The sequence below is a fragment of the Notolepis coatsorum genome (assembly GCF_963971535.1).
Source record: "Notolepis coatsorum genome assembly, chromosome: 5".
Taxonomy (NCBI): domain Eukaryota; kingdom Metazoa; phylum Chordata; class Actinopteri; order Aulopiformes; family Paralepididae; genus Notolepis; species Notolepis coatsorum.
In genome coordinates this window covers 143,773,748-143,800,114 of record NC_140169.1, presented here as the reverse complement: position 1 = coordinate 143,800,114, position 26,367 = coordinate 143,773,748, and the positions used below count along the sequence as shown (strand labels likewise).

Genomic DNA, 26,367 nt, shown 5'->3' with positions numbered 1-26,367 from the left:
GGAAGAGTGGGAGAGACAGAGAGAAAGACAGAGAGAGACAGAGACAGACAGAGAGAGAGAGAGGAAGAGAGGGAGACAGACAGAGACAGAGAGAGAGAGGAAGAGGGGGGGAGACAGAGAGAAACTGACATCAATGGAATAATAAACGTTGTCTGATAGTGTCTGCCTGGGAGGTCTGTCCACTCAACACCTAAACCCCAACTCTCTTCTTCTACAAGAACACCTCTTCAAAAACATCTCCCTCCTCCAGAGTTATGACCATTATTAACTCACTCTCGCCACGTAGTTGAATCTCCTGATGTCTTGAATGGCACTGGAGAAATCGAGACGGTTGAAGGCTTCGCCCAGCGTGCAGTATCCGTGTCGCTGTGCGTACACACACACACACACACACACACGCACACGCACACACGCACACACACGCACACACACGCACACACGCACGCACACACAAGGACAGTTATTAACACACAATTATTGGATTAAAACAAACCCTGCTGTTGCCACCCACAGCCAGTCCATAAACCCTCAGATGAGACCTCGTTAAGAGCGTCTCGTGACGTCGTGGACACCGCTCACCTCTCTGGTGCTCTCCTTCTGCACGTAGATCCACTTCTCCCTGTAGACGACTGGAGCCACAACAAGAGAAGAAGAACACACCGTCACACCACAGGGGGGACATTCATTTGACCGCGGCTAACGACATGTTTGCTTGGACGCAGTTGCCAAATTTCGCACTTCAAATCACGCATGCTCGCTCGCTCCCCCCTGACTGAAGCCCTTCTGCCCGGACATTTCCCCTTAAACAAATATCTGTAATGTTCCTACCAAAGAGACCAAGAAAGAAGACAAATAAACAGTCATAGGATTGTGTCGACTCACTGCACGTCACGTCGGGTCAATTAACCCCTTAAAAGGAAAACTCCAACATTTTGGGAAATTAGCTTATTTGCCATCTACCCTGGAGTTGGACAAGAAGATACATACCTTTTTCTTCTCTGTGCATGCAGTAGGAGTAGGAAGACACGCACCGTTAGCCTAGCTTAGCGTCAGTCACTGGAAGTAGGTTCCTCCAGTAGCCTAGTTCCCAACGTCTTCCTACTCCTACTGCATGCACAGAGAAGAAAGAGGTATGCATCTTCTTGTCTAACTCCAGGGTAGATGGCAAATAAGCTAATTTCCCAAAATGTTGGAGTTTTCCTTTAAGCCCTAGCCATATTTTCAGAGAATCTGCCTAAAAGTACATACCCAAGTAAATGGAGGATTGCTCAACTCCTACAAGGACCATTTGCATGTCCTCGGTATCTAGGGACATCTATGGACCTCAGGGGATGTATTCCCAGTGTCAGAAATATGGTGTCTGTTGTTTTGTTTCTTTGTTGTTTCTTTGTTTTTGTTTCTTTGCTTTTGTTTCTTTTTTTTACATTAAATGAATTATTAATTATTATTATTATGCTTGAGTAAATTGTAACGAACCAAATATTTTTCTCTTCCATCTTTGATGGTGAGAAAAAATTTGTGCGATGCCAAAACTGGGTTCATCATCTTCCATAAATGAAGCAATTTAGCATGAAAACAAGGGTCCGAGAGGTGAAGCAAAGCGCCGTGCCCGAGAGCGACCACTAGGGGCAGAGTGGCTAACAGTGAGTGAGTGAGTGAGTGAGTGAGTGAGTGAGTGAGTGAGTGAGTGAGTGAGTGAGTGAGTGAGTGAGTGAGTGAGTGATGAGTAGCTGACTGAGTTAGTGATATTGACAGTCTTATGAGGTGCTTGAGACTAATCAAATAACAGTCTTAGTTGACTTAGGGGCTCATTCTCATCTAGTCAGACAGTTTGGCATCTCCCCGCAGGGTGGTGTGTTGGCGTGGAGGGGGTGTCGGTGTGACGTCACGCTGTGAGCTGCTCCCTGCTCCTCCGCTGTGATTGATTGGCCACCGCGGTGTGCGGAGGCGCTGCGTTACTGCAAAGGTTGTCTCTATTAACCTCTGCAGTAAAGGTCATGTTACATCTGCCTCAATGATGCCTGCCTGTACAGTATGTAGTGAATGTGAGACAATATAAGTGATTAAATATAAGGATTAGGAAATGCTCCTTTTCTTTTTTTTTTATTTTTTATTATTGATATTTTTTGCACAAATCTCTCCAATATTCAAAACATCTCTTTCCACATCATCATATGCAATTTCCAGGATTTGCCTTTTTCTTTTTTGTAAGAACATACAAAACATGTAAAGGACTCATACAAATACATTAACAACTGACATGGAAATAAAAAAAGACTTACGAAAAAAGAAACATACTATACTATACATTATGCGTATACATCCCTGATATATATACTTTGCATGTAGACCGAACTACCTTCGAGCAGGTATGTGCTGCATCCTCTATCGGGATGCCACCCTTCTCCATATTGCATGTGAGAGAAAGCGCCCCAGACACATGCAGTTGTGCATGATAACATGCATGCACGCATGTCTCCAACACATGTATGTGGGTACGTGTATCACGTAAGCATGTGTACATGCCTCATATGTGTGTGTGTGCATCTTCCTGGTATGTGACTGTACTCCTATCTCTTGTGTGTGTCTCGTATCCATGTGTGCCTCTGCCCCCTATGTGAGTGTATATCTCAGATGTGTATATATATGTGCGTCTCAGCTACGTATGTGTGTGTCTCCTATATACATGTGTATCCCCCATATGTGTCAGTGAAAGCCTATATTTCAACTATGTGTATATGTAGGTGTGTGTATGCCTATTTCCTATAAGTGAGTATGTGCATGTATGTGTGCCCCTGACGTGTATACCTTATCCTTGTGTATATGAGTGTGTGTAAACCTATTATGTACACATATGAATATGTGTATCCTACTGTAGATACCCTTTTCTATTATTATTAACCCTTTTTTATTATAATAAATGTTTATTATAATTGTTTTAATTAGGGATGCTCGATATTGGCGTTTTTACCGATACCGATATACCGATATTGTCCAACTCTTAATTTCCGATACCGGTATCAACCTATATCAACCGACACCGATATATGCAGGGTTTCCCCCAACAAAAAACAGAATAATTTCAGGTAATTAACATTACATATCTCTTGTCGTGTAATTAACACAACATTATGCATACTTTGACAATAAATAAAATAATAATTTGTTTGTACTTGCTTGCCTGTGTAAATAAAGGTTAAATAAATGTAAAAAAAAGAAAAAAATTATAATTTTTATTTTATTTTGAAAACCGATACAGATATTTTCCGATATCACATTTTTATGCCAATATCGGCCGATAATATCGGTAGGCCGATAATATCGGACATCCCTAGTTTTAATGTATGTATGTTTGTGTATGTCTGTAAGTATGTATGTATATGTGTGTGTATGTATATATATATATACAGTATATATATATTCTTAATTTTTTCTTCTCCTCTATCATCTCTATCTCGAGCCCAACGCAGCAACAACCCCCCATGCAGGGGGGGTAGAAGAAGAAGGAGAAAACCTGCGTCGTCTGATTAGATGCGAACGAGACCTACGACCTTAACGACCGATAAGTCGACCGATTGACTTAAGAGGAGGCGGAGAGACCTTTGACCTTTGACCCGGCTAAAGGAACACAGGGACACACACGTGCAGCAGAGCAGGGACACGACGTCACTCACACTGAGACCGGGTGTTGTTGTTGTACAGGTCCTTCTTCCTCTTCTTGGCGGCGACCTCACACACCTGTCCCACGAACACATTCTCCTTGTTGTCGTCGTCGCAGAGCCTGTTCAGAAACAACGACACGCAAGAGACGTGGAAGGAACGGGTTAATAACAGCATTCGATATGCGGGCCGGGCAGATCATTATTATGTTATTATATTATTATTATGTGTTACTTATTATGAAATAATTACAGATCAGTACGATTCAGAACAAGTCGCACACCAACAATGACTACTGTGCCGCTTCTTTGATGCTGCATATAATAATTAGTGATGCACCGATGTGAAAATTGTGGCCGATACCGATAACCGATATTAATATTGCTGTTCTGGCCGATACCGATATTTACCGATGTCGATATCTCTGTATAGAAAACACTTTTTTTATGATAATCAAATAAAGAGCTATTTTCCAAAATGCATTTTTTTTTTATTAACTTTTTTAACTTATTTTCAGAAATGACAGATATTTTGAAACTATCTAAGGCCAAAACATGTAAAAAAAAAAAGAAAAAATTATATCGGCTCAATCTTGATATCGGACCGATACAAATGTTTAAAAAAACGGCCATATCGGCCGATATTATATCGGCGGCCGATATATCGTGCATCACTAATAATAATACTAATAATAATAATACATTTGATTTATAAAGCGCTTTTCAGGAACCCAAAGACACTGACAACGAGCAAAACAAATGAGCAAAGAAACAAAGAACCACAGGGAATAAGCAACAGTATGAAAACGCAGGACATACAGTACAACCACGGGTAACAAGTAACAGATACAGTCCAGTAGGGGAACAGTCAGGGAAGTAAGGAAACCGAGGGGAGGAGGGGGGGGGCAGGAGAGGGAGAGAACGTAGGGCAGGGGGAAGGGGAGGTGGTAGGTTGGAGGAGGGTGGTAGGTTATGGGGGTAGGGAAGGTTGTAATGCTTGGGAGAACAGGTAGGTTTTTAGTCAGGATTTGAAGGTGGAGAGTGAGGGAGAGTCTCGGACAGTCTGAGCAGGGAGGGTGTTCCACAGTCTCGTGAAAAAGCCACAATGTCACAATGCCGGAGGTTCAATGTCTCACTGAGAAACACAACGTCTGACTCTCTGACCTGAGAAAGAGAGAAAGCGCTGTGATCAGGCATTTTTTTTACGGCTATTTCTGGCCCATCATCATTATCAGCTGGGCCTTGACCTCGATGACCCCTCTGACAGCCAACCCCACATGAAGATACACGTGGCATATGTTTACTGGAGAGTGCTGCTAATTTCTAACTCGGCGAACGTGAGAATGTGAACTTTGGAGGAGTGTTGACTGTTGTTGAGTGTAATATGCTACACCAGGCGGTCTCTGTGTACAGTACGTGTCAGTGGCTTGTAAAGGCTGAGACCACTTATCGATTTATCGATAATTATCGATAGTTGCGTGAAATCGATAAGTGGCGTCACTTATAGATTTTTTGCATGTGTAAAATTTTTTTTAAATAAAAAAATAAAAAGGTTTAAAATACTTTAAATTATAATTTTTTTTAAACTATTATTTAGCGTTAGTTCGTGTGTGTGTGTGTCGTGGGCCAACTACAGCATTGCAAAAACTACAGTGAGTGCACATGACACACACAAACTAACATTAAATAATCGTTATTTTTTTTAAAGATAAAAGATAAAAAGATAAAAAAAATTAAATGAAAAAAAAAAGATTTATCGTTATTTATCGATAATTTTGTCCCGATGTATCGTTTCGTCCAAATGGCATATCGTCTCAGCCTTAGTGGCTTGGGAATCAATCAAACCTTGTGTATCGACAGAGGATTCCTTGCTGTGTCCGTGGATTTCATTATACTGTCAGTTAAATATTTGGCAACGGATTTACCGTAGATCTTGCGTCCAGGACTCAGAGTAACAGCGTGTGTGTGTCCCACATGGACCGGTTCTGTGAGCCAACGGTCTGTCAGGATTACCAAGACCACTTTTCAGTCCTGGACACGACATCAAACAGACCAGAACCGGCGAACTTTCTAAAAACATAATTTTTTGGCGCGCCCCGGGGTAATTGCTTTTGAACCGTAATGACTGAAGATCTTCACTTGACAAGATAAGATGAGCGTGTTTATGTGCACATTCTGGATACTAAATATCCCGGTTCATAGTTGGGATGCTGTATTGTCCTAATGTGAGTGAACGGACAGCTGCAAGCCTTAACATGATTACATGACAAAACTAATTACCATGGGTGCCGTGTACATGACAAAACACTCAAGTACCGGTATTCCGAATCAAGATTCAAGATTCAATAGCGTAACACCGTTTCAATAAAACATTGATTGGTATTTGCCTTGGTGAGTACACAGGTAAACAACAATCATACACACAACAGTACAATAAACACTCAAACACACTGGTAGCACCCAACCTTGGGCTACGCAGGCTCAATGACCTGCATACATTTATTTTTACATAATCAGATTGTTTTTAGTAATACTGTGCACGAGCATTACACTAGAGGTTCCAGTATAGTGGGCAGCTTGAATTGCCAGGTCCTAGAACCAGCGCTTTGGGGAGATCTTTTATTTTTAGAGCATTAACTCTTTGGAATGGCCTGCCTCGGAACCTCTGCTGCATTTACAGAAGATTCACTTTTAAAAAGAACCTTAAATTGTTTTTAAATAGTTTTTAACACTGTAAAGTAATTTTTTGTTTTTGTTTTACACTAATATAATTTTAGCTATCTTAATTGTTACAGTAGTTTCATTATGCATTGTGTGTATTGACTTTTAATAATTTTGTTTTTGCAATAGTGATTGTTTTTGTATGTTTTTTTGTGTGTGGACCCCAGGAAGACTAGCTGGTTGCTATCGCACCAGCTAATGGGGATCGCTAATAAATTCAAATCAAATCAAATCAAAATCAATGGCTGCCATACACTGGCACCAGGCACACATCACACTTACATAATGGCTGAACGGCTCAGGAGACAGGGATTGATATCATCCAATTAAGAGGGAAGGATGATTATTAGGTGGCCTTGATGTCAGAGACCTGATTGGGAATCTGGCCAGGAACGTCGTGAGTTAGAGTGAGAGTTAAGGGCCTCGCTGCCTCGGGATACGAGCTGTTACTGAATATTACGAGAATGCATTGAGAGCCGATCGCTCGCCCAGGTGGTCTGGATCGCATGGGGCCACATTGGGGAGGTGGTCTGGATCACATGGGGCCACATTGGGGAGGTGGTCTGGATCACATGGGGCCACATTGGGGAGGTGGTCTGGATGCGTGGTCAGGTTGGCCAGGTCATTTCTGGTCATGTGACATGTACGCCCAATCGTGGGACCGCAAGTGTCTACACTGGTTAAGCTTAGGCGCTCTTTCGAAGTTGGTTAAGGTTAGAGTTTGTCTTAGAGCATGGCGATAGAACGCCAGGTAGTTTGCAGGCTGTTAGACCCGGAAATAGGCGCAGAACTTGCTGTCCCACGATTGGCGCACATGTCACATGACCTGGCCAATCAGAGCGCAAAACTCGCACCCGGAAACACAACTGCGTTGGGTAAAGCATACACACGGTCTGGATCACATGGAGCCACATAGGGAGGTGGTCTGGATCACATGGGGCCACATTGGGGAGGTGGTCTGGATCACATGGGGCCACATAGGGAGGTGGTCTGGATCACATGGGGCCACATTGGGGAGGTGGTCTGGATCACATGGGGAGGTGGTCTGGATCACATGGGGCCACATTGGGGAGGTGGTCTGGATCACATGGGGAGGTGGTCTGGATCACATGGGGAGGTGGTCTGGATCACATGGGGAGGTGGTCTGGATCACATGGGGAGGTGGTCTGGATCACATGGGGCCACATTGGGGAGGTGGTCTGGATCACATGGGGAGGTGGTCTGGATCACATGGGGAGGTGGTCTGGATCACATGGGGCCACATTGGGGAGGTGGTCTGGATCACATGGGGAGGTGGTCTGGATCACATGGGGAGGTGGTCTGGATCACATGGGGAGGTGGTCTGGATCACATGGGGAGGTGGTCTGGATCACATGGGGAGGTGGTCTGGATCACATGGGGAGGTGGTCTGGATCACATGGGGCCACATTGGGGAGGTGGTCTGGATCACATGGGGCCACATTGGGGAGGTGGTCTGGATCACATGGGGCCACATTGGGGAGGTGGTCTGGATCACATGGGGCCACATTGGGGAGGTGGTCTGGATCACATGGGGCCACATTGGGGAGGTGGTCTGGATCACATGGGGCCACATTGGGGAGGTGGTCTGGATCACATGGGGCCACATTGGGGAGGTGGTCTGGATCACATGGGGCCACATAGGGGAGGTGGTCTGGATCACATGGGGAGGTGGTCTGGATCACATGGGGCCACATTGGGGAGGTGGTCTGGATCACATGGGGCCACATTGGGGAGGTGGTCTGGATCACATGAGGCCCCACATGGGGAGGTGCATCATGCATCATCACCTTTGGGGTCGTGGGAATGAAAATACATGATGTACTGATGTTATATGATGTTATCTCTACATCACCCAGCCACCCCTGGAGAGTTGTTTTTATTAAATATGGCAGACTATTTAATATGACTATAAACTAGTCATGAGCTCACATGGAAATCATTCTATATCAAAGTGCTTTTTTTATTAGCTTCTTCAGCTACAACGGATAACGCCGGCGAACAGAATACGGTTCTCTGCGCCGTCGCGTTTCTGTTATTCCCAGGTTTTTCGGGGTCACTTGCCCAGGGAGAGAGAGAGAGAGAGAGAGAGAGAGAGAGAGAGAGAGAGAGAGAGAGAGAGAGAGAGAGAGAGAGAGAGAGAGAGAGAGAGAGAGAGAGATGGGAGACATGGGAGATGGGAGTGAATAAGACAGAGGAAGAGAGAGAGAGAGAAAGAGAGGGGAAGAGATGGGAGACAGGGGATAAAAAGTGAATAAGACAGAGGAGATAGGGGAGAGAGAGTGAGAAAGAAACAGGAATAGAGGGAGAGAGAGAGAGAGAGAGAGAGAGAGAGAGAGAGAGAGAGAGAGAGAGAGAGAGAGGGGGATAAGATGGGAGACAGGGGAGAGAGAGTGATTAAGACAGATGAAGAGAGAGGGAGCGAGAGAAGATTGACACCAGTCCACTGGTAGATGTTGCCTGGTTGTGGCTGGTAGAAGTAGTATGTCTAAAAAACACTGTGTATGCTCTATTACATTCACATGCACACACATGTTCTGCGTGTTCATTTGCATACCGAGCGGGAAAAAACGAACGCGAGTGGTCAGTCACTCAGGAGGACACACGTGGAGACGCATCCCGACGCCAGGCGTGAACGACCGAATCGAGAGACAACCTGGGATGTAATCCGGATACAAAACGCAGGTCTGAACAGGGGGCCCTCTGTTCTGTTACCTACCTCCCTCTAACGAGGTCCGTCCGACAGATCAAAGAGCCGGTCACGTCCCGGCCGGACGGACGGTCAGCAGCTCTCCGTGTGTCAGTAATCCATGCCTGGATGCCGAGCGCCTGACTGGGGCTCGGTGAGATACTACCAACCCAGCGACCTGGTCTTAAAGGAACAGTCTAATCTTCACCCCATGCTTGTTATGTTCTCTGGTTTTTTCTTGTTACGTTGCACCTGATGTTTGTATTTTTTTCGTACTGTACTGTTCCGTCGTGTATTTTTTAGGTGGTGTATTTCTGTATTTCTGTTCTGTACTGTTCCGTTGTGTCTTTTATGTGGTGTATTGTCGCAGCTAGTACCACCGGCACCGTGTATGAATTCCACCGGCCTGGCCGCCGTGTGGCAATAAAAAGAACTTGAACTGTATAGGTTCAAATAATGTCACGTTGTTTCTGTGCAACTGTATAGGTTAAAGTATGTCACATCTTGCCTGTACAACGGTATAGGTTGACATGATGATGTCACACCATTTGACATGTTTATATGTGTCTATGTTATGTCTTATGTGATGTGTTGTGATGTCATGTGTCTTTACGGTGTCTGTATGATGCATGTCAACTTCGTCCCCCCCCCCCCCCCCTACAAGGACCACAATGGAAATAAGCTCTGAGCTTTTTTGTGTCCATCCTTGGCAGTATTCCAGACTGTGCTTCTGTCACATGTTACAGTATTTATATATTGTCAAAATAAAGTCAAGTCGGGCGCCCCATAGGGCATGGGATTCGAATATGAAAATAAAATTCGATTATTAAAAAAATATATATATAATATTATATATATAAGATTTTTTTTTTTGTGTGCAAAATCAACTCTGCCTCTCTTTGTTAATTACAACAAGCAACGCTGTTTGTTATTTAAGATGAGGTCGGACTCGGCACTGACAGATTTGTGTTCAAAATTTATAATAATACTTTTTTTTTTTATCTCGAAGCTTCGAATTCAAATCGAATCTCGGCCCCGAAGCTTCGAATTCCAAAAAAATAATTGAAGGTCAGCCCTAGCGCCCCAGTGGCGCACCGCATAGTGCCTCGCACACCGACGCGGCCGTCCCGGGTTCGCCTCCCGCTCCCGGGCTGATTTGTCGCATGTCCTTCCCAACATCTTCTCCCGTTCTCCCTCTCCTCTGTCGGTCTTGTATGGCCAATAAAAAGCTGTACAAATGCTAAAATAAATATTTAAAAAATAAAGTCAAGTCACCCCGACGTAGAATCCAGACGGTCCTGTGATACCGTACGGCTCGGTTTCCATCCGTGAGTCCGCGCACGCGTCTCTTAACTGCGCTGAACAATAGAGTGGAGTGAAACAACTCCTTGGACACTATGATGACGGGGTCATCAAAGGTCATCAAAGCAAAGGAGGCTATTGTCTGACCTCGCTCCACAATGAATGAATGAATGAATTATTTTATTTCGAATGTTTACAAATAAATAAACAAACCAAAACATTTCGAAAACTTTCACAAATAAACAAACAAAAAGGATAAGTTTGAAGCCGAAGGCTTATAGAGCAACCTACCCCTAATTCAAAAAACAAATTCAAAAAAGTTAAAGTTTTCAAAATATAACAAACAAAGAAATAAATCAATAATCAAAAATCAACTTAAACCGATCCAGAAAAGAACAAAAAAAGTTAAAGTTTGCAAGATAAAACAAACAAACAAACAAAAAATCAACAATCAACAAAAAACGTTCCTGAAAAGAACATAAGCCAACATAGGAAAATCAAAAATTCATCTTCACGGTAGAAAAAAAATATTGTAGGTTAAATTTTACTATAAGATTCTAGAACCCTGTTTTTAAACATATTTTTAAACTTAAAAATACTCCTGCTGATTTTTTATTTCATCCGGTATATTGTTCCAGAGTTTAACAAGGATGGAACAAACTCCCCACCACAGTCCGCACAGAGAGAAACCTGCCAGGTTTTCAGACTAAAAACACACTTCTTCAATCAATATCTAATAATAATACAAATAAATACTAACTACTGTCTTTTACTATTATGCACTCTGCTACTAAGGAATCAGTCTACCTTGCCTATACTACTACCTATACCTACGCTAATGTGTCTATATTACTATGCACTCAAGACTGTAGCAAACGTACTTACTGACCCTGCCAGAGTTGTACCCTTCCTGCTGACTTGTTGTACAGAACTTGGAAGTCGCTTTGGATAAAAGCGTTCAGCTAAATTACTAAATGTGAAATGTAAACGTATGACTATAATATTTGTATAGACTTTTATAAACAAAATAATATACCGGTACATACATTTATAAAAATAATATTCAAATCAAGAAAATGTACTATCTAAATAAAAATAAATAAATAAATAAAAACATGAATGCCCTCCCTCCCGCCCTAAAGACAATACAAAATATTAGTATTCTTGGTGTATGTAAAAAAAAAGAAAAAAAAGTAAATAGCTTCTTACAAAGACCTAAGACCAAAGACCTAAACACAAACTAAAACAATAAAATAAAGTCCTGTGGTCCTGCTATTAGAAGAACACGTCAGTGTTGTAGTGACTCGAGTCCAGGACTCGTGACTCGACTTGGACTTGAGCACCAATGACTCGGACTCGGACTCGAGCATTGAAAAATTGTAATAGGCCCTAATCATTTGGCATAAGATATTGATGGCGAGTGCATTTGTTTGGCTATTGTGTCACAAAGTGACTCCCTTTGAAATGGTGACCGCTGTGTCATTTATGTTTAACGTAGACCTTTTTTATTATTTGTACGTCAGCTCTTTGACTGCCAAGAGTGGAGTGGACTCAACCTTGATGACTTGGACTCGACTCTGACTCGAGATTTAGTGACTCGACTACAACACTGGAACGTGCGGCAGGTTATCTGCATAATGCTGCTTATCGTCCAGGCTGTCGCTGCATCAGGGCTGAACACACAGGGACAGTCATGAGGGCCGTCTCTGGCTGCATCAGCTGCATCAGGGCTGAACACACAGGGACAGTCATGGGGGCCGTCTCTCTCTCTCTCTCCGTCAGGGAGGGAATGTTGTTTCGACAGCCAGCAGGCGACTCCGGGCCGCAGCCACATGAGGTCAGCGACCTTTTAAGAGCGCGGAGGAGGGATGTGTTTGGAGGCCAGCCAACGTAGAGAGATGATGTCACTCACAGGCATTGTCTGCTGCACTGTCACTGTTTGTCTTTCTGTGAGGGGGGGGGGGGGGGGTGCTGATGGGCTAATGTGGCACGGTGACGCGTGATTGGTCGATCAAAAGACCACATGGTGACCTCATAGGATTTTATCTGTTGGTACGGACTCCCTCGCACTGTTTCCCATCAATCCCTCGCCTATAGGTACCTTCCCGTACGACACAAGCAAACAAACAATAAAAAGGGGGAATGCCAGACATTTTAAGAATCCACATTATGTTAATTTACATTTACATTTAGTCCAAAGCGACTTTTACGAGTTCTGTACAACAAGTCAGCAGGAAGGGTACAACTCTGGCAGCTAAGGGTCAGTAAGACAGGACCGCTGCGCTGTTAGGATGTGCCGAGAAGGTTCTGGGGGGCTGGTGAACTTCTGGCAAATACCCAACATTGTGTAATTTCTCCCTACGTTTCATAACAAGCAGTTCACGAAGTGCACTGCTACTCCCGCGTTTGGAAACGAAATGAGGAAGGGTGAGGCGTGACCACTTCCGGCGTCATATTATAGGGACGCATAGGGGTGGCGCGGTCACGTGCAAGTGGGTGCATTTGTTTTTGTTTCGCGTGCACGCCAGGTGCGAGGAGATAAGAGGTTATCTCAGTAGCAGAGCGAGACGCGAGGCCAGTTGAAATGTCACCTTACTACCATACAGTAAGAGAGGTAGCTTTATATACTCATCCGAGGGGACAAAACAACCTTCCGGTTGGTGGATGAAATGCCAGCCTTCCAGTTCATGTATCAGGAGGCACTGCATACCGACGGGATTCACCCGAAATGCCAACCAGAACGACCGCCGAACACCGGAGAGAGTAGTGTGTGAATGGTCGAAAAAAAATATGCGGATGCAAACTAACCCACCATTGTATTCCACCAAGCGGTGCGTCACAGCGAGGCACACAGGATCCTGAAAGACCCCGGGCACGCAGACAAACCTCAAACTGTTGAGCTCATGCCGTCTGGCAGAGGGTTCTGCAGCCTCAGGTCCACATCCAAGAGAACACTGAACAGCTACTTCCACCGGGCAAACAGACTACTGACGGACAGACTCTGAATTGTCACGCATTAAGCATACATACACAAAAGCATTTTACACACCACACAAGCACACTTATTACACGGATACACACACACACACTGCTGCTATTCACGCTATAGTTTTTTTTTTTTTTTTTTCTTGTATAGTTTGTATAGATTGTTGTGTATTGTCGTCTACAAATCTACTGCAGTTGAGGAGCCGGGGGAAAAACAAGCTTCTCACATTTTTTTTGAATGTAGGCTAATGTATGTACATTAAAAAAAAAAAAAAAAAAAAGCTGTGACAATAACAGAATCTGACTCTGAATCCGAAGGTGGCGGATTCTGTGGTGGGAGGAACCAGACAAAAGACAAGCCGGGAGCGAGCGGAAAACTCCCCCGCGAGCCGCTCAGTGTCAGTCAGCACGGGTCAAACACACAACATGCTTCCTGAAGATAACGAGGCCAGCTCTCCAGCTGAGAGACGTCACACACACCATATAGTCTGCCCACCGGGGCCGACAGAATACACACACAGCAGAGAGACTGAAATAGCTAGCTTGTCTTTGTTTCGACTCCCTCCCCAGAAGACGGTGGTGGTTGTAAACATGGTTTTGTTGGCTGATTGCCACTGTGGGTAGCTACTATAAACAGAAGTGGTAGGCAGAAGTGGTATGACTCAACGTCCTTGGTGCAAGTAACAGACTCTAATGTACCGATTGTAGTCTTTCTGAATGTTCTCAGCGCAAGTAACATACTCTAATGTACCGACTGTAGTCTTTCTGAATGTTATCAGTGCAAGTAACAGACTCTAATGTGCCGACTGTAGTCTCTCTGAATGTTCTCAGTGCAAGTAACAGACTCTAATGTACCGACTGTAGTCTCTCTGAACGTCCTCAGTGCAAGTAACAGACTCTAATGTACCGACTGTAGTCTCTCTGAACGTCCTCAGTGCAAGTAACAGACTCTAATGTACCGACTGTAGTCTCTCTGAACGTCCTCAGTGCAAGTAACAGACTCTAATGTACCGACTGTAGTCTCTCTGAACGTCCTCAGTGCAAGTAACAGACTCTAATGTACCGACTGTAGTCTCTCTGAACGTCCTCAGTGCAAGTAACAGACTCTAATGTACCGACTGTAGTCTCTCTGAACGTCCTCAGTGCAAGTAACAGACTCTAATGTACCGACTGTAGTCTCTCTGAACGTCCTCAGTGCAAGTAACAGACTCTAATGTACCGACTGTAGTCTCTCTGAACGTCCTCAGTGCAAGTAACAGACTCTAATGTACCGACTGTAGTTGGATTGATTGATTGATTGAAAATGTTTTACTTTATTAACAGATTGCAGAATTGGTACAATACAGTACGGCTCAATGCACACAATTGTTATGGGGATGCTCTAATGTACCGACTGTAGTCTTGCTGCTGTGAAACATTTAGTAAGCATTCATCATACAGTAGGAATTCAGGAGCCTGGTCTGCACACATAACCAGCATGAAAAGTCTTCTTGGAATACCAAGAGAATAATACCAACTACAGAGTTGGGAAATACATTGATATTTATGTATTTATAGTCTGTGTTATTGCTTTTGTATTGTGAATCATGAAACCCAGCGTTCTTGAGTCGGTTTTGTCTTAACTTAATGGTGTAAAAGAGCAAAGAAGTCAAGATGTCTCACAATATTATCTCTGAAATATTTGAAAATGTCAGCTTCGGTTTCATTCATCAGCCATCCCAGCAGCATTATGTAGTCCAATATGAATATGATGAAGACTGGTTCATCTAACACGTGACTTCCATGCCTTGAGCATATCATATATATACAAAGATATATGTAAATATATATAAAAGTAGTGAATATCTTGATTTTTTTCATCCATAGCAAGTGATGCACCGATGTGAAAATTGTGGCCGATACCGATAACCGATATTAATATTGCTGTTCTGGCCGATACCGATATTTACCGATGTCGATATCTCTGTATAGAAAACACTTTTTTATGATAATCAAATAAAGAGCTATTTTCCAAAACGCTAATTTTTTTTAAATGTTGTCATTTATTTTCAGAAATGACTGATATTTTTAAACAATTTAAGACCAAAACATGTTAGATAAAAATAAATAGTAAAAAGAAAAAAAAGATTTTCTTTTTTTAAATTAAAATCTGCCCTATTTTGATATCGGACCGATACCGATGTATCGAACAATGTTGGATCATATTCTTTCAATTGTAATACACCGTAAAATGGGCTTATCATTGAGATGGGCTTGACATCTCAATCCGTATTGGAAAAAGTAGCCAACGGGATTAAGACCACTGTTTTTCCACATGTGTCCGTCATAGTGCTAATAGTGGTGCACGATATATCGGATTGAGATGTCAAGCCCATCTCAATGATAAGCCCATTTTACGGTGTATTACAATTGAAAGAATATGATCCAACATTGTTCGAATATCAGCAATAGGGCAGCATGTGTAGTACACTGCATGATAAAGCACCCCCACCTCTAGAATGATCCCAGGCAGACACAAATCAACTTATATAAAATAAAATAAAACATCTCATCTAGACATACGGTATGAGGGAGGGGTTGTGAAATTCCAGGCAACTTTCTTCATCAAGGTAGTGGGTTGAATGTTAAGGTGAAACACATGCCAGAAGCAGATGTGAGATTAGAGGACAGGCCTACACTGGGAGGACAGGAGAGAACAGGATGGAGACGGAGAGTTGGACATATTTGTCCCGGTCGAAGAGAAAGGGGGGAGGCTTATTGCTGGAACGAGCCCCGGCTCCAACACTAATTCCAAAGTCACTTTGAAGTAGGGCTGCAACGATTAGTCGATTATAAAAAATCGTTGACATGGAATTGTTGCGTCGATTAGTCATTAAAATATTATAATTTTTTTTTGCACTACCTATCTTTGTGAAAGTGGCTTCTCAGCTCTGGTCCAGCTGAAGACTTCTTAGCTTAACATAACAGGCCGACAGTAAGTTTGGGGGAACTAATGGGATAACTGGGGATGTTGTTTGGTCCTGACAAGAGTCTCAAAGCAACTCTGAGGTCATGCTCAATGTCCAATCTGTTCCTCTGCTCTGTCTTCAGCGGGACCAGAGCTGAGAAGCCACTTTCACAAAGATAGGTAGTGCAAACATTTTTAAATAAAATAATTTTTTATTTTTTTTATTTATTTTTTTATATAATTGTTTTACGATTAGTCGACTAATCGAAAAAATTATCGACAGATTAGTCGACTACCAAAATAGTCATTAGTTGCAGCCCTATTTTCTACCGTGTCGTTTAACCTCTTATGCCCTAGCCATATTTTCAGAAAATTTGCCTATGAAGATTGCTCCACTTCTACAAGGTCCATTTGCATGTTATTGGTATCTAGGGACATCTATGGACCTCAGGGAATGTATTACCAGAAATATTGTGTCTGTTACTATGCTTGAGTAACTTGTAATGAACCAAAAGGAGAATATCAATTATTATTATTGTTTTTTTTTTTTCCCCATCTTTGACGGTGAATAACACCATGCTAACATTGACCAAGAGTGAATGGACGCAGATACGGACCACTAGCGTAGCTTAAAAGTCCCCCGGGAGAGGTGTTTATGGCCAACAGCTAGGCTAGCTGGTCCGTATCCACTTTAGCCATACTAAGCTGGCTAGCTGGTCCGTATCCACTTCAGCCATACTAAGCTAGGCTAGCTGGTCCGTATCCACTTTAGCCATACTAAGCTAGGCTAGCTTGCAGCCGGATAGCTTTCTACTGAACACACAGAGAGGAAATGGGTATCTATCATCTAGTTTGACTCCGGAGAAGACGATAGGCGTATTTACCATAATGTTGGCGTGTTCCTTTAAAAAGGCTGCATAAAACAAAACAAAAACATCATGTATTGAGTGATATTTTCCACCCTGGATGTGTAATGGAGTTGGAGAACTCTTTGTGATTACAGCCTTTTTAGCCAAATAAAGTGCATGGTATTCAATTGGCAGCGCCGCTGTCTTTCATGCTGGCAATCATTAGGACTCGTGGTTCAAAACCGGGCCGGGAGGGGAAGTGCCTTGAAAGTGTTTAACCAAAATGCTAACACACCAGACAATCATGCATCGTCCAATCCACCCAATATCATAATCAGTCTTGTCAATCACATCATCTATATAGCAACACTTTTCCAATATATGACAACCTCTATTCAATAACATCTGTCTGGTCAAAAGACATGATGTGTGTGATGTAAATGGTAACTGGTGCATTTATATAGTGTTTTTTATCCAAAGCGCTTTCTGTTCCTCACATTCACCCGTTCACTCACCCATTCACTCACACACCGAAGGCGGAGGCGACCGTGCAAGGTGCCAACCTGCTCATCGGGAGCAATTAGGGGTTAACCCTTTCACTACCACACTACAGAAGGTTAACCTTTCACTACCACAATACAGACGGTGTAGTGTGGTAGTGAAAGGGTTCACCTTCTGTAGCGTGGTTGTGAAAGGGTTAACCCTTTGTTGTGTGGCAGTGAAAGGGTTAACCTTCTGTAGTGTGGCAGTGAAAGGGTTAAGTGTCTTGCTCAAGGACGCATACGCACGCTGCCCGGGAGGAGCAGGAAACGAACCGGGAACCTTCCGACTACCAGACGACCGATCTACCTCCTGAGCCACTGTCGCCCCCTATGCCCGATGTGTGTTTGTGTGTATGTATGTGTGCTTGCTTGCTTGCTTGCGTATGGGTGTGCGTGCGTTTGAAGATGATTCAACTCTCAACTGCGAGTTGATTCCCTCAGACGGTCTCTCTCTCGGAAAGTAATTAGCACAAAACTGGTCCCAGTAGTAAACTAGTCTGACTGCACGTTTTAACCGGCCGGAATGAAAACAAGAGACCATGGAGATATGCCTACTGAACGAGACACCCCCACAACAACGCTACTTAGATCCGTCTGTAACAGATTCGACCTTTGACCTGTGGCACCTTTCGTGTATTACAAAATGACTCACTCTACGCTCTGAAGACGCTCAGTTTGCACGTACCACACTTAAACAGATGTGTCCTTCAGTTATTGGTGTAAAGTTGTGGAATTCTCTCCATAGCGAGCTTAAGGGATGTAGTAGTGTTTATCTATTCAAAAAAATGTATAAAAAAGAAATATTTACTCAGTATGAAAATCAAATGTGATCTGAATATTGAGATATTTTTTTTTCTTTTTTTTTCTCTTTTTCTTTTATTCTTTATTATTATTATTTAATTTTTTCCTTGTTTAACTGTGAATTGTGAGTTTCTTGTGTATAATGGTATAAATTATTATTTGTATAAATTAGGTTGTACGCCGACCATTAAGAAAATACTTCTTTAGTTTAGGAATAAGGGGCAGGTAACTATAAGATTTATTCTTCTTCCTGCTCCTTTTGTCCATGGAATGTTATTTATGATTGTGTAATGAAGAAACTCTGATTGTATGATTCCATGTGGCAAATAAAAACTCTGAATCTGAATCTGAATCTGAAGAGCCTTGAACTCAAGCCCATACTCCGCTCTGGCGGTTGCTATGACGACCGGGTGCGACAACAGTCAGGCGGTGGTTGTAAATCACTTCATGAAAAGCTCCTCTGGTCTCCAGTTATGGTAGTGATGATGACGCCGGGGTCAGGTTCTGGTCTGATCAGTACACTCTTGTACAAGGAAACCATAAAAGAAGGAAGGGTCATGACATCAGGATACCAGTGTTCCGTGCTCGGCTTGGTGTCGGACTTTGGTGCCGGTTCTATTGAAGCCTGTATAAAAATAAATAAATATACCAGCTAATGCTATCATATACAAATCTATACACCGATATATCAAACGTTAGCTAGGTAACAATGCAACACATTGCAGATGATTATTCTGACATCAGAGATAATAACCTGTTTAAGCGACGGGTCATAAACGAGGAGACGGCTGATCCCGTTCAACTCGATGTCGGCCAAACTGAAGGTTTCCACACTTGGCACCGATGTGCGTTCACACAGTGACGTGATGATGAGCCTTCCTTCTTTTTTTTTTATCCACTTTTTTTCTCCCATTTTCTATTTTTCTCCCATCCCAATTTCGTATCGTCCAATTCAACCCTCCTCTGTCTCGAACGCTGTTTCTTGCCTCCCACAAGCCGGCTGTAATGTGGACTAAGTCACACATAGCACAAGTCCCCTCCGATACTCGAGGTAACAGCAGTCGCATCTTTTCACCTGCGCAGCGCGATCTTTCAGCGTCGGGGGTCTGCGCTTTTGGAGGGACGCCGCCCCCGTCGCTTCCTGATTCTGCTGCGCAGGCGCACCAACCGACCTGTAGGAGTCGCTGTCCACAACGCCCGATCCCCACCCATCAGTTTCCCACCCCCTAATACGACCAATGTGTATTAGTGCGGACGACCAGCTAAACTGAAAGCAATGTGGAGCGCTGGGCTCGAACCCAGCGTCTCCAGCATTGGAGGTGAGCGCCTTGCCCACTGCACCACCTAGCCGCCCCGAGCCTTCCTTATATAGTTTAGTAAAGGCCTGAAGCTCTTCCTGATGATTGGACGACACACTTCCTGTTTCACTGGCCCCGCCCATGGCTTGATCACTTCCTCCTTGGGTTAACTGACACGGGCTGTGCTCTTTATTTACTTACAGTATTTATTCATTTTGGAGAGTGAGCCTTCTAATACAACAGAGCAGCTCGAGACCAAAGAAAATAGTGTAGGGGTGCCTGCCCCTGGACCCAAACATACAAACACACACACGCGCACGCGCACACGCACACACACGCACACACACACACACACACACACACACACACACACACACACACACACACACACACACACACACACACACACACACACACGTTACCCCCTCAACTTGAATGTGAACAACTTGAACAACAGGACTGCTCTGCTGTGAACTGGTCAGTTGGACTGTTTTGGGCCAGCTTGGTATGTTAGCGGGTTCGCTTTTTTTGGTGCAAGGCCGGGATGTCGGTTCCCTCTGCCTGACAACAAGTCTCCTCTCTGCTCGTTAGCAGTGGCTACTCACTCAGAGACAAACAACGTATGACTCGCGAGCAGAGTTTTCACCAAAACACACAAACAAGGTGACTCTAGAGAGGAGGTCTCAAGGGGACAATGTCCAATTCACTGTCCGCGGTGCTGAACTGGACACTGGACACTAGAGGCAACTGAACTGTCTAATTAAGAAAGAACCCACAGTTTACTTGGTGAAGGAGTCATCGATTATGACTTTTAACACTCTGTTTCCACCCTCTGGTAATCATGTCTCATAATGACTCTTCTCTTTCTCCTTTTCATGTTCCTTCTCTCTCTCTCTCTCTCTCTCTCTCTCTCTCTCTCTCTCTCATTCACTTATACAAAAACAATTCACATATCATAGAATTGTTATGCATTTCACTCCATCAACTGGCAACCCAATGAAAATGGCTTTGCGACCCTAATTTGAGGAACGCTGCTGTAAAGTTATTGTAGAAAGACCAGAGAAGGGCGCCCCAGTGGCGCACCGCATAGTGCCTCGCACACCTATACGCGGCCGTCCCGGGTTCGCCTCCCGCTCCCGGGCTCATTTGTCGCATGTCCTCCCAACATCTTCTCCCGTTCTCCCTCTCCTCTGTCGGTCTTGTATGGCCAATAAAAAGCTGTACAAATGCTAAAATAAACCAAACCAAAAAAATAAAAAATAAAGACCAGAGAATAATATGATGTTTGGCACACTAGGTTTTCAACGGGAGTAAAGATGTCTGACCCAGGCATGGACACGCTTGCATCCACGGCGTGACACAGAGTGTGCATGTTAGCTGAGGTTTCATAAACCCATCCGTATTGTTCAAAGCTCGCTTCCTCTCTGAAGCTAAGGCCAACGTAAACCTGAGATTGATCTTCTATTGGGCATCCAACCAGCGTGCAAATGTAACAGTAAAGTGTATGTCACTGTTGTTGCACTGTTACATTTGCACTCTGGTTGGGATGCCAAACTTCTTTTCATTGCACTGTACTTGTGCTGTATGATGACAATAGATTTGAATCTAATCCTATTACTCAAACCGCCCTCTCAATCTCCCCTTCCTCCCGTGCAGAAGGTGGGATGAGTTCACGAGGGGACGCTGTTCGCTGCTGCGCTTCCATACAAGGGAGGCTGAGTCGAAGTGAAAACCTTGAATGTTGCATCCAGGCCAAATACTTATTATATATATATTAGGGCTGTCCCAGACTAAGTATTTTTAGACCCAAAAGAGAAATTTGGTGTTTCCCCGGGACCCAAACTTACAAAAATACATCATGAATTGCCATAACATGGACGGCTGGGTAGTGCAGTGGACTAAGCGCCTGCCTACCACCGCAGAGACACTGGTATCGAATCCAGCTGAAGGGAACTGGAGGAAGTAGTGTGAGCCTCCCACGCGTTACGCTCCCCCAGTGAGAGTCCTCGCTGTCAGGTGAAAAGAAGCGGCTGGCTGACTCCACATGTATCGGAGGGGACATGTGATAGTATCTATCAACCCTCCCTAGACCGGCAAGTGGGGGGCAAATGCGCGCAATGACCAGGAAGGGAGGGAAGGGAATTGGCATAACGACTAAATTGGGATGGGAGAAAAATACAGAAAAAGGGGGAGAAAAACGTAGATAAAAAAAATGAATTGCCATAACATACATTTATAAACTACTGATAAAGAACACAACAAACCATGCATTTCAAATGTATATGAAATGTATTTATTTAATTATAAAATGGCACATATGGCACAATGAAATCTAATGAGAGGTATGTGGATCTATTCTGGGCTTGGTTTTTTAAAGTGCTATTCTGAGGTCATGCTGAGCATTTGGTCTGTTTCTGTATTTGTTTTTCATGTATGCTAGAGTAGAAAACCCAGATTCACATAAGTATGTGGTGCCCAACTGAATCAACACATCTACAGCTTTTTTATTAAAAAAAATTTAAAAAGATTATAATTTCTTTTTTATTATTATTATTTTTTATTGGCGACCCAATAAAAACGGGTCCGCGACCCATTTTGGGTCGCAACCCAGAGTTTGGGAAACACTGGTCTATCTAGCTACCTATGTTAGCATTAGTCTACTATTAGTCTATATATACTGTAGCTACCCATCTTAACATTAGTCTACCATTAGTCTATCTAGCTACAGTACCGATCTAAGCATTAGTCTACTATTAGTCTAGCTACCCATCGTAGCATTAGTCTACTATTAGTCTTTTTGACGACAGTTTATATGGCAATATTACCACAACGCAACTTTCATTCAAATTAGTCTACGTTCAGGGCGGCTACCTGGTGCAGTGGGCAAGGCGCTCACCGCGAATACTGGAGACTGGGCTCAAACAGATCATCTCCCTGTTCGAGCCCAGCGCTCCACATTGCTTTCAGTTTAGCTGGTCGTCCGCACTAATACACATTGGCAGTATTAGGGGGAGGGAAACTGATGGGTGGGGATCGGGCGTTGTGGACAGCGACTCCTACAGGTCGGTTGGTGCGCCTGCGCAGTAGAATCAGGAAGCGACGGGGGCGGGGCCCCTCCAAAGCCCAGACCCCTGATGCTGAAAGATCGAGCCGCGCAGGTGGAAAGATGCGACGGCTGCTACCTCGAGTATCGGAGGGGACTCGTGCTATGTATGACTTAGTCCACATTGCAGCCGGCTTGTGGGAGGCAAGAAACAACGTTCGAAGACAGGGGAGGGTTGAATTGGACGATACGAAGATTGGGATGGGAGAAAAATAGAAAATAGGAGAAAAAGTGGATAAAAAAAAATTTGTCTTCTACGCTCATTAAATGTCCATCATACATTCTTTATATGAGACTCACGTGGATCTGAGAGTATAGTATACCTCACACACAGTACAAAGTATCCCTTCAAGTCCAACCCCATAATAGCCTACCTAGACACAATCAAGAGGATTTCACCGGTCCCAACATTTCACTCTGCTGAGATCAACAAAACCACCAAGCGATTTGAGACACTTTGACATCCTCTGCGTATCACCCCCCCTAGCTATATTTAGATTGGCACGACGGCGTGCATAAAGATTGCCGTGATTTGCACACTTCAAAAGAAGCCGCTCTCTCGGTAAGAGGAGGACCCCTACGGTAGAGAGGGGATAGAATAAGGGGACGGGAGGATGAATGAAATAATATAAAAGCCTTGAAAAAGAACTGCATAATTACTCCACTGTGTTTCATGTTGTTATTATAATCCATAATCTCCCGAGCCACTGGGAGTAACGATACGATAGAGCAACAGTGGGCGAGAGAGAGACGAGAGTAGCCTGGTTTGAACGCGGCGTCTGTTCGCCTCAGCCAGCGCCACGAGTTTGAGTGAGTGTCGGTCTGTGTTCATGCCCAGGGAGATGCTGCTGATGATGACCTTCCATCTGTGCCCTGGGGTCAGAAAACAATGCTACTCCAGTTCAACGACAACATGGTGAAAAGAAAATACTGTCTCATTCACACGCATGCACGCGTACACACACACACACGCACACACACGCACACACACGCACACACACACGCACATGCACACACACACAAACACACACACACACACGCACGCGCACGCACACACACGCACACGCACACACACACACACGCACACACAGCCTCTTGTCATTGCGTCAGTCTCCACTGTCATAACCGTGTCATGTCAATGGAAAACAAAGAAACCAATATCCAATGCCACAAACGTGTGCAGTGACAACCGCGGTCAATGATGACGGTTCATCTCGCTGAAGCCAGATAGATAATATTATGTCATAAATGTCTGGATGAAACAGTACTGTGTATATCTGTATGTCATGTACAGTATGTCATAAATGTCCTGATGAATTGAATATGGGGGACCCTGATGTAAACAAGACAAAAGTCTTTCTCTGGTCTGCATCCCCTTAACAATTGTGTGTATTGAGCCGTACTGTATTGTACCCATTCTGCAATCTGTTAATAAAGTTGTCAATCAATCAATCAATCAATCAATCAATCAATCAATCAATCAATCAATCAATCAATCAATCAATCAATCAATCACAAGCAGTGGACGGTGTGCACCTGTGTCATTTAGCCCGTATGTTAACCCTTTCACTGCCACACTACCAAGTACCAACAGGTTAACCCTTTCACTACAACCACACTACAGAAGGTAACCGTCTGTAGTGTGGTAGTGAAAGGTTAACCTTCTGTTGTGTGGTAGTGAAAGGTTAACCTTCTGTTGTGTGGTAGTGAAAGGGTTAAGATAAAATGGTAAATGGTGCATTTATATAGTGCTTCTATCCAAAGCGCTTTACAATTTCTGTTCCTCACATTCTCTCACACATTCACACACCGACGGTGGAGGCGACCATGCAAGGTGCCGACCTGCACATCGGGAGCAGTTAGGGGTTAAGTGTCTTGCTCAAGGACACATCGACTCGCTGCCCGGGAGGAGTGGGAATCGAACCGGGAACCTTCAGACTACCAGACGACCGCTCTACCTCCTGAGATAATGAGTTATTATGTATTATGATTATGAAGATAACTCATTAATACAGTAGCCCGGCCCGCTTTTAAAAAGGGGTACATACCTTTTAAGATTAAAAAAGTAGCCAAAACATTGAAAATAGCCCAGGACTCCAGAGGGTTTTAAGATTAAAATATTCTGGTGATCTACAAATGAAATGATTCATGAATATTTGAGTTTTGGGAGACATAGCGTAGTAGTAGTAGTCTACACACTAAATGTAGGTTGAATTGGTTAATAATTGATCATCACTAGGGGGGCTGCAGAGGCAGGGGTAAGGGAAGGTAAATGGGGGGCATTGTCCTCCTACCCTTCCAAGTCGATGTCGTTGTTGTTGTTGTTGTTATCTTCCAGTTCGTGTCCATAGAACTCGATCCGCTTCCAGCCATCCTCCGTTTTGATCCAGCTCCAACCCGGGGACCTCCAGTCTTGACCCAAGAAAGGCATCCTGATGTGCGATGTTGTCAGACAGTAGTCTGGGTGTGCAGCTTGTTGTCACCTGTGTGTGAATTGAAGAAGACCTGTGATTTTCATAGCTATATGATGACATATTATTGGTAATCGAGGAACGGGGAGTTGACAGCGAATATGACACAAAGACAACTACTGCATTCAACGAAATCTGCATTCATATGAAATCTGTGTTAATGTCAATTGCATTAAAGTCACCATGGGACTGACATCGATGCTGGTATTATTGCTTTTGGTTGTACGTAAATAAACGCATAGAGAGGAAGAAAACGAAGCCCATGCAAGTTCACAAAGACACTGATGATGATGATACAAAAAAAGAAGAAAAAAAAGCTCTACTTCACTAACATGTAAGGTTAGGTTTTTTGTTTGTTGGAAAAACTATTTAACTAACCTTATTTCGCAAGCGATTATTTTGTTGTGTGTCGAAAATGCTGCTTTCCCCTGGAAATATTGACGGAAGTAAACACTGTGTGTGTACTGTAGTACAGTGGAATGTCTAACGCCCACCGGGGCTCTGTGATTGGACACATCGTCTGTATTTTGCCTTGTTGCTACCCTGGTGTCGCGTTGTGGATTGGCTCCCGCGGCTGTCAGTCATTTTCTTCTTTTTTTTCAATTCTTTTTTTTTAAACCTCCGTGTTTTGTCAGGGCAGCACGTGACGGAGAGCTGCGCACATGTTCGTGTGTTTTGGTTTTGAGATGTGGGGGAAGGGAGCCGTATATGGGCGGACAGTAAAAGCAAGCACAATGGCACGATCTTATTAATATCTTATAAAGACTGTGACTACTATTCTAGCATCAGACCCAATGAGCCACAACATTCAAATGTGAAAGTATTTTTTCTGTTCTGTTCCTGAGAGTGTGCAGCTAGATAACAAAATAAATAGATAAGTATAAAATAGAAAGTCAAAGTACGTAAACAAGTGTAAACAAAAGTGTTCAATATACAATATACCATACGGAGTAGGGAAAAAAAGAGTAACTGAGTTACAATAC

At 43.6% G+C, this 26,367-nt stretch overlaps 1 protein-coding gene across 2 annotated transcripts in view; it reads right to left on the bottom strand.

The window, feature by feature from the left end:
- Positions 1 to 25,865, bottom strand: part of fbxo25 (F-box protein 25) — a 47,671-nt gene extending 21,806 nt beyond the window's left edge. For both annotated transcript variants that reach the window (XM_084314588.1, XM_084314589.1), the window contains exons 1-5: positions 25,763 to 25,865; positions 25,208 to 25,396; positions 3,675 to 3,781; positions 580 to 629; positions 274 to 366 (exon numbers count right to left, since the gene is read on the bottom strand). In XM_084314588.1, the coding sequence (XP_084170714.1) occupies positions 274 to 366; positions 580 to 629; positions 3,675 to 3,781; positions 25,208 to 25,344 (387 nt within the window). In that variant the 5' untranslated portion in view covers positions 25,345 to 25,396; positions 25,763 to 25,865. The remainder of the gene's footprint in view (positions 1 to 273; positions 367 to 579; positions 630 to 3,674; positions 3,782 to 25,207; positions 25,397 to 25,762) is intronic.
- Between the last annotated feature and the right edge of the window lie 502 nt (positions 25,866 to 26,367).